A 10,000-nucleotide genomic window follows, 5' to 3' on the forward strand; every position below is an offset into this window, starting at 1 on the left:
TTCAGAGAGAGACATAATCTACCTACCACACCACAGTGTTGCAGAGAGAGACATAATCTACCTACCACACCACAGTGTCTCAGAGAGAGACATAATCTACCTACCACACCACAGTGCCACAGAGAGACAATCTACCTACCACACCACAGTGCCGCAGAGAGACACAATCTATCTACCACACCACAGTGCCAGTGTCGCAGAGAGAGACATAATCTACCCACCACACCACAGTGTCGTGAGTGTCAGAGAGAGACATAATCTACCTACCACACCACAGTGTCGCAGAGAGACACATAATCTACCTACCACACCACAGTGTCGCAGAGAGAGACATAATCTACCTACCACACCACAGTGCCGCAGAGAGACATAATCTACCTACCACACCACAGTGTCGCAGAGAGACATAATCTACCTACCACACCACAGTGTCGCAGAGAGTGTCGCAGAGACATAATCTACCTACCACACCACAGTGTCGCAGAGACATAATCTACCTACCACACCACACAGACATAATCTACCTACCACACCACAGTGTTGCAGAGAGACACAATCTACCTACCACACCACAGTGCCGCAGAGAGACACAATCTACCTACACCACAGTGTCGCAGAGAGAGACATAATCTACCTACGACACCACAGTGTCGCAGAGAGACATAATCTACCTACCACACCACAGTGTCGCAGAGAGAGACATAATCTACCTACCACACCACAGTGTCGCAGAGAGAGACATAATCTACCTACCACACCACAGTGTCGCAGAGAGAGACATAATCTACCTACCACACCACAGTGTCGCAGAGAGAGACATAATCTACCGACCACACCACAGTGTCGAAGAGAGAGACAGACCACACCACGGTGTCGCAGAGAGACATAATCTACCTACCACACCACAGTGTCGCAGAGAGAGGAGACATAATCTACCTACCACACCACAGTGTCGCAGAGAGAGGAGACATAATCTACCTACCACACCACAGTGTTGCAGAGAGAGAGACATAATCTACCTACCACACCACAGTGTTGCAGAGAGAGGAGACATAATCTACCTACCACACCACAGTGTCGCAGAGAGAGGAGACATAATCTACCTAACACACCACAGTGTCGCAGAGAGAGACATAATCATAATCTACTCACTACACCACAGTGTCGCAGAGACACCTACCACACCACAGTGTCGCAGAGAGACACAATCTACCTACCACACCACAGTGTCGCAGAGAGACATAATCTACCTACCACACCACAGTGTCGCAGAGAGAGACATAATCTACCTACCACACCACAGTGTCGCAGAGACACATAATCTGTCGCACCTATGTCGCAGAGAGACATAATCTACCTACCACACCACAGTGTCGCAGAGAGAGAGACATAATCTACCTACCACACCACAGTGTCGCAGAGAGAGACATAATCTACCTACCACACCACAGTGTCGCAGAGAGACACAATCTACCTACCACACCACAGTGTCGCAGAGAGAGACATAATCTACCTACCACACCACAGTGTCGCAGAGAGAGACATAATCTACCTATCACACCACGGTGCCGCAGAGACATAATCTACCTACCACACCACAGTGCCGCAGAGAGAGACATAATCTACCTACCACACCACAGTGTCGCAGAGAGAGACAATCTACCTACCACACCACAGTGTCGCAGAGAGACAATCTACCTACCACACCACAGTGTCGCAGAGAGACATCATCTACCTACCACACCAGTGTCGCAGAGAGAGAGACATAATCTACCTACCACACCAGTGTCGCAGAGAGAGACAATCTACCTACCACACCACAGTGTCGCAGAGAGAGACAATCTACCTACCACACCACAGTGTCGCAGAAAGTAGGGGTTGGAGGGGTGAGGGAGAGGAAAGTAGGGGTGGAGGGGTGAGGGAGAGGAACGTAGGGATGGAGGGGTGAGGGAGAGGAACGTAGGGATGGAGGGGTGAGGGAGAGGAACGTAGGGATGGAGGGGTGAGGGAGAGGAAAAGTAGGGGTGGAGGGGTGAGGGAGAGGAAAGTAGGGATGGAGGGGTGAGGGAGAGAACGTAGGGATGGAGGGGTGAGGGAGAAACTAAAAGATGGGGGAAATAAAATAAATTTTCTTTCTTTTAAAAAAGGGTTAACAGATTTGCATCAGAATTCTCTTTGGGTGGAAGGTGTGGTTGGTTGGGATGTGCGTCTCCATTTGAATCCATACATCTCATTGGACACAGAAACAAACCGTTTCCCACTCAGCTTTTCAAAATCTCAGGCGTTCAATAACACAAACAGAAAGAAGTACGCAAAACCTACTTCTACATAAAAAGTCAATTCAAAACAAAATAAATGCCAAAAGTCAAAACGTAGAGAAAAGAAATTGCTTCCCTTTTACTCCGTGGTTATATACATGGCTATTTCCCTAGCTACAGGCACAGCGCTCTACGGGGTTACATCATGCAGGGTGGGGTTACAGCAGGGAACAAGGCCAACCCTCTGGAAGGAGAGACATTGGACGCGCAGGATTTTCCTCCAGCCCTGCACTGAAACACACCTGTGGTCGTATTTGTTAGTGCACACTAACTAAATATTTTGCAACACAAAATTAAAACAAGTTTGGTGACCTCATGAATATGACTGATTCTTCTACATCAGCTGTTCATCGGGACCTTGATTAGATGAATCAGGTGTTAGTTACAACAGGGCTGGAGCTAAATGAATACACCCTGCCTAGCCAGTAACTCTCCAGCAGGGCGGTTTAACAGTTACAGTGAATAAAGGATGGGGCAGGGGGGCGGGTTTTAGCTGGCTCTAAGCCCCTCCCATCAGGACACAATGGATGGAGAGTGGCTGTGGTTGACCATGTGACTGTTGGGGGAGGAGTCAGGGGAGGAGGAGGAGGAGCTTCCTTTGGCTTTGATCTGCAGCCAGGTTTCTCCTAAGGCCTTGGTGAAATGGTCGTCCACAGAGCCAGTGATGGACACAGAGTTAGTGACGGGTTCCGGCTGCTTGTAGTTCCTCCCCAGGCTGCGACGGAAATGCTCCTCGATCACCGGGTCAACACCACGCAGAGTTGGCTGGAAGAGAAAAGAAAGGACAGGGCTATAACTCTAACATCTAGACAGGCGGGGCTCTAACATCCAGACAGGCGGGGCTCTAACATCCAGACAGGCGGGGCTCTAACATCCAGACAGGCGGGGCTCTAACATCCAGACAGGCGGGGCTCTAACCCAAGACAGGTGGGGCTCTAACATCTAGACAGGCGGGGCTCTAACATCCAGACAGGCGGGGCTCTAACCCCCAGACAGGCGGGGCTCTAACCCCAGACAGGCGGGGCTCTAACATCCAGACAGGCGGGGCTCTAACCCCAGACAGGCGGGGCTATAACATCTAGACAGGCGGGGCTCTAACATCCAGACAGGCGGGGCTCTAACCCCAGACAGGCGGGGCTCTAACATCTAGACAGGCGGGGCTCTAACATCCAGACAGGCGGGGCTCTAACATCCAGACAGGCGGGGCTCTAACCCAAGACAGGTGGGGCTCTAACATCTAGACAGGCGGGCTCTAACATCCAGACAGGCGGGGCTCTAACCCCAGACAGGCGGGGCTCTGACATCCAGACAGGCGGGGCTCTAACCCCAGACAGGCGGGGCTATAACATCTAGACAGGCGGGGCTCTAACATCCAGACAGGCGGGGCTCTAACATCCAGACAGGCGGGGCTCTAACATCCAGACAGGCGGGGCTCTAACATCCAGACAGGCGGGGCTCTAACATCCAGACAGGCGGGGCACTAACATCTAGACAGGCGGGGCTCTAACATCCAGACAGGCGGGGCTCTAACATCCAGACAGGCGGGGCTCTAACATCCAGACAGGCGGGGCACTAACATCCAGACAGGCGGGGCACTAACATCCAGACAGGCGGGGCTCTAACATCCAGACAGGCGGGGCTCTAACATACAGACAGGCGGGGCTCTAACATCTAGACAGGCGGGGCTCTAACATCCAGACAGGCGGGGCTCTAACATCTAGACAGGCGGGGCTCTAACACCCAGACAGGCGGGGCTCTAACCCCAGACAGGCGGGGCTCTAACATCCAGACAGGCGAGGCTCTAACCCCAGACAGGCGGGGCTATAACATCTAGACAGGCGGGGCTCTAACATCCAGACAGGCGGGGCTCTAACATCCAGACAGGCGGGGCTCTAACCCCAGACAGGCGGGGCTCTAACATCTAGACAGGCGGGGCTCTAACATCCAGACAGGCGGGGCTCTAACATCCAGACAGGCGGGGCACTAACATCCAGACAGGCGGGGCTCTAACATCCAGACAGGCGGGGCTCTAACATCCAGACAGGCGGGGCACTAACATCCAGACAGGCGGGGCACTAACATCCAGACAGGCGGGGCTCTAACATCCAGACAGGCGGGGCTCTAACATCCAGACAGGCGGGGCTCTAACATACAGACAGGCGGGGCTCTAACATCCAGACAGGCGGGGCTCTAACATCCAGACAGGCGGGGCTCTAACATCTAGACAGGCGGGGCTCTAACATCCAGACAGGCGGGGCTCTAACATCTAGACAGGCGGGGCTCTAACACCCAGACAGGCGGGGCTCTAACATCCAGACAGGCGGGGCACTAACATCCAGACAGGCGGGGCTCTAACATTCAGACAGGCGGGGCTCTAACATCCAGACAGGCGGGGCTCTAACATCCAGACAGGCGGGGCTCTAACATCCAGACAGGTGGGGCTATAACATCCAGACAGGCGGGGCTCTAACATCCAGACAGGCGGGGCTCTAACATCTAGACAGGCGGGGCTCTAACACCCAGACAGGCGGGGTTCTAACATCCAGACAGGCGGGGCTCTAACCCCAGACAGGCGGGGCTCTAACATCTAGACAGGCGGGGCTCTAACCCCAGACAGGCGGGGCTCTAACATCTGACAGGCGGGGCTCTAACATCTAGACAGTCGGGGCTCTAACATCTAGACAGGCGGGGCTCTAACATCTAGACAGGCGGGGCTATAACCCCAGACAGGCGGGGCTCTAACCCCAGACAGGCAGGGCTCTAACCCCAGACAGGCAGGGCTCTAACATCCAGACAGGCGGGGCACTAACATCTAGACAGGCGGGGCTCTAACATCCAGACAGGCGGGGCTCTAACATCCAGACAGGCGGGGCACTAACATCCAGACAGGCGGGGCACTAACATCCAGACAGGCGGGGCACTAACATCCAGACAGGAGGGGCTCTAACATCCAGACAGGCGGGGCTCTAACATACAGACAGGCGGGGCTCTAACATCTAGACAGGCGGGGCTCTAACATCCAGACAGGCGGGGCTCTAACATCTAGACAGGCGGGCTCTAACACCCAGACAGGCGGGGCTCTAACCCCAGACAGGCGGGGCTCTAACATCCAGACAGGCGGGGCTCTAACCCCCAGACAGGCGGGGGCTATAACATCTAGACAGGCGGGGCTCTAACATCCAGACAGGCGGGGCTCTAACATCCAGACAGGCGGGGCTCTAACCCCAGACAGGCGGGGCTCTAACATCTAGACAGGCGGGGCTCTAACATCCAGACAGGCGGGGCTCTAACATCCAGACAGGCGGGGCACTAACATCCAGACAGGCGGGGCTCTAACATCCAGACAGGCGGGGCTCTAACATCCAGACAGGCGGGGCACTAACATCCAGACAGGCGGGGCACTAACATCCAGACAGGCGGGGCTCTAACATCCAGACAGGCGGGGCTCTAACATACAGACAGGCGGGGCTCTAACATACAGACAGGCGGGGCTCTAACATCCAGACAGGCGGGGCTCTAACATCCAGACAGGCGGGGCTCTAACATCTAGACAGGCGGGGCTCTAACATCCAGACAGGCGGGGCTCTAACATCTAGACAGGCGGGGCTCTAACACCCAGACAGGCGGGGCTCTAACATCCAGACAGGCGGGGCACTAACATCCAGACAGGCGGGGCTCTAACATACAGACAGGCGGGGCTCTAACATACAGACAGGCGGGGCTCTAACATCCAGACAGGCGGGGCTCTAACATCCAGACAGGTGGGGCTATAACATCTAGACAGGCGGGGCTCTAACATCCAGACAGGCGGGGCTCTAACATCTAGACAGGCGGGGCTCTAACACCCAGACAGGCGGGGTTCTAACATCCAGACAGGCGGGGCTCTAACCCCAGACAGGCGGGGTTCTAACATCCAGACAGGCGGGGCTCTAACCCCAGACAGGCGGGGCTCTAACATCTAGACAGGCGGGGCTCTAACCCCAGACAGGCGGGGCTCTAACATCTAGACAGGCGGGGCTCTAACATCTAGACAGTCGGGGCTCTAACATCTAGACAGGCGGGGCTCTAACATCTAGACAGGCGGGGCTCTAACCCCAGACAGGCGGGGCTCTAACCCCAGACAGGCAGGACTCTAACCCCTGACAGGCAGGGCTCTAACCCCAGACAGGCAGGGCTCTAACCCCAGACAGGCAGGGCTCTAATCCCAGACAGGCAGGGCTCTAACCCCAGACAGGCAGGGCTCTAACCCCAGACAGGCAGGGCTCTAACCCCAGACAGGCAGGGCTCTAACCCCAGACAGGCAGGGCTCTAACCCCAGACAGGCAGGGCTCTAACCCCAGACAGGCAGGGCTCTAACCCCAGACAGGCAGGGGTCTAACCCCAGACAGGCAGGGCTCTAACATCCAGACAGATTTACGTCTGGGGTGCACTACTTAACCTTACACTTCACTCTAATCCCAAACCAAATCTAGGACCCTTATGTGGTCCCCGTTGGAGTCTACAGGAAGAATAGGGCTCATCTGATGACTTACAGCGGATACCTGGGGTGTCTGCAGGTCTACTGTAGCAGTATGGTGTAATATATATGATGTTACTTACAGCGGATACCTGGGGTGTCTGCAGGCTGGTCTACTGTAGCAGTATGGTGTAATATATATGATGTTACTTACAGCTGTTACCTGGGGTGTCTGCAGGTCTACTGTAGCAGTATGGTATAATATATATGATGTTACTTACAGCTGTTACCTGGGGTGTCTGCAGGTCTACTGTAGCAGTATGGTGTAATATATATGATGTTACTTACAGCTGTTACCTGGGGTATCTGCAGGCTGGTCTACTGTAGCAGTATGGTGTAATATATATGATGCTACTTACAGTTGCAGGCTGGTCTACTGTAGTTGTTAGGCAGGTTACAGTTCCGGTTTTGGCGGGGAGCGCACGTTATCACTGACGGACGATTCTAAACAAACACAAAGAAATCAAACAAAACATGTTCAGGACTTAGCATGGGGTCTTGAAGACAACGTGGACTTAGCATGGGGTTTTCAAGACAACGTGGACTCAGCATGGGGTTTTGAAGACAACGTGGACTTAGCATGGGGTTTTGAAGACACCGTGGACTTAGCATGGGGTTTTGAAGACAACGTGGACTCAGCATGGGGTCTTGAAGACACCGTGGACTTAGCATGGGGTTTTGAAGACAACGTGGACTTAGCATGGGGTTTTGAAGACAACGTGGACTCAGCATGGGGTCTTGAAGACAACGTGGACTTAGCATGGGGTTTTGAAGACAACGTGGACTTAGCATGGGGTTTTGAAGACAACGTGGACTTAGCATGGGGTTTTGAAGACAACGTGGACTTGGCATGGGGTTTTGAAGACAACGTGGACTTGGCATGGGGTTTTGAAGACACCGTGGACTTAGCATGGGGTTTTGAAGATAACGTGTTACCTGCATATTCTTATGCCCTGAAAGTGTGTGTGTGTGTGTGCGCACGCTCGTCTTGAGTCTAACCTGCTGGCGTTCCACAGGGCTGACGGTTGGTGAGATGACAAAGGTACGGGCGGCATCCATGTTGTTTTTGGTCAGGGCGAGAGGCTGGTCCATGGCCAGGCTGGGCATGTGGTGGTGGGGGGCGTACAGGTGATGGTTGCCATGGAGAACCATGGAGGGGGCGGCGGCTCGCTCCATGGGGCTGCGGCTACAGTCCCGAGGGTCTTTAGTACTACGGAAGTCGCCATTGGAAGGCTTGCCTCTGCAGAGAGAAGATGATAAAAGAGTTCAATGTACACAGATCTCCTAAAGAAACGGGTCTTGTGATCCATTCCAAGACTGGAGAGAGGAGGGGGGGGTGGAAGGAGGGGTAGAGGGGGTAACAGACAAAGAAATCCATAACATCAAGACAGAAGACTGATTGATGTCTACTGTTGGAGCAGAGATCAGAAGCGTCAGATGAAACAGAGCGTGAAACATCGTAAAGCAGGACGAAAGGCATTTCACTGAACGTGACAAAAACTTAACGGCTAGTTGTGTAGATGGATGAGAATTATTATTTTTAAATCTATTTTTAGAATAAGGCTTTAATGTAACAAAATGTGACTCGTTTCAGGAAACCAGGCGTATCACTACTTCACAGGAGCATCACTACTTCACAGGAGCATCACTACTTCACAGGAGCATCACTACTTCACAGGAGCATCACTACTTCACAGGAGCATCACTACTTCACAGGAGCATCACTACTTCACAGGAGCATCACTACTTCACAGGAGCATCACTACTTCACAGGAGCATCACTACTTCACAGGAGCATCACTACTTCACAGGATCATCACTACTTCACAGGATCATCACTACTTCACAGGCGTATCACTACTTCACAGGAGCATCACTACTTCACAGGAGCATCACTACTTCACAGGAGCATCACTACTTCACAGGAGTATCACTACTTCACAGGAGCATCACTACTTCACAGGAGCATCACTACTTCACAGGCGTATCACTACTTCACAGGAGCATCACTACTTCACAGGAGCATCACTACTTCACAGGATCATCACTACTTCACAGGAGCATCACTACTTCACAGGCGTATCACTACTTCACAGGAGCATCACTACTTCACAGGAGCATCACTACTTCACAGGCGTATCACTACTTCACAGGAGTATCACTACTTCACAGGCGTATCACTACTTCACAGGCGTATCACTACTTCACAGGATCATCACTACTTCACAGGATCATCACTACTTCACAGGAGCATCACTACTTCACAGGCGTATCACTACTTCACAGGAGCATCACTACTTCACAGGAGCATCACTACTTCACAGGCGTATCACTACTTCACAGGAGCATCACTACTTCACAGGCGTATCACTACTTCACAGGATCATCACTACTTCACAGGCGTATCACTACTTCACAGGAGCATCACTACTTCACAGGCGTATCACTACTTCACAGGAGCATCACTACTTCACAGGCGTATCACTACTTCACAGGAGCATCACTACTTCACAGGAGCATCACTACTTCACAGGCGTATCACTACTTCACAGGAGCATCACTACTTCACAGGAGCATCACTACTTCACAGGAGCATCACTACTTCACAGGAGCATCACTACTTCACAGGCGTATCACTACTTCACAGGAGCATCACTACTTCACAGGAGCATCACTACTTCACAGGCGTATCACTACTTCACAGGCGTATCACTACTTCACAGGAGCATCACTACTTCACAGGAGCATCACTACTTCACAGGAGCATCACTACTTCACAGGCGTATCACTACTTCACAGGAGCATCACTACTTCACAGGAGCATCACTACTTCACAGGCGTATCACTACTTCACAGGAGCATCACTACTTCACAGGAGCATCACTACTTCACAGGCGTATCACTACTTCACAGGAGCATCACTACTTCACAGGAGCATCACTACTTCACAGGAGTATCACTACTTCACAGGACCATCACTACTTCACAGGCGTATCACTACTTCACAGGAGCATCACTACTTCACAGGCGTATCACTACTTCACAGGAGCATCACTACTTCACAGGCGTATCACTACTTCACAGGAGCATCACTACTTCACAGGCGTATCACTACTTCACAGGCGTATCACTACTTCACAGGCGTATCACTACTTCACAGGCGTAT

At 52.6% G+C, this 10,000-nt stretch overlaps 1 protein-coding gene across 1 annotated transcript in view; it reads right to left on the minus strand.

The window, feature by feature from the left end:
- Positions 1-2,246: 2,246 nt before the first annotated feature.
- Positions 2,247-10,000, minus strand: part of LOC135535959 (transcription cofactor vestigial-like protein 4) — an 11,186-nt gene continuing 3,432 nt past the window's right edge. The window contains exons 2-5 of the mRNA XM_064962362.1: positions 7,834-8,074; positions 7,194-7,278; positions 6,794-6,816; positions 2,247-3,083 (exon numbers count right to left, since the gene is read on the minus strand). Coding sequence (XP_064818434.1) covers positions 2,832-3,083; positions 6,794-6,816; positions 7,194-7,278; positions 7,834-8,074 — 601 coding nt within the window. The 3' untranslated portion in view covers positions 2,247-2,831. The remainder of the gene's footprint in view (positions 3,084-6,793; positions 6,817-7,193; positions 7,279-7,833; positions 8,075-10,000) is intronic.

Source organism: Oncorhynchus masou, unplaced genomic scaffold (assembly GCF_036934945.1).
Source record: "Oncorhynchus masou masou isolate Uvic2021 unplaced genomic scaffold, UVic_Omas_1.1 unplaced_scaffold_5377, whole genome shotgun sequence".
Lineage (NCBI taxonomy): Eukaryota > Metazoa > Chordata > Actinopteri > Salmoniformes > Salmonidae > Oncorhynchus > Oncorhynchus masou.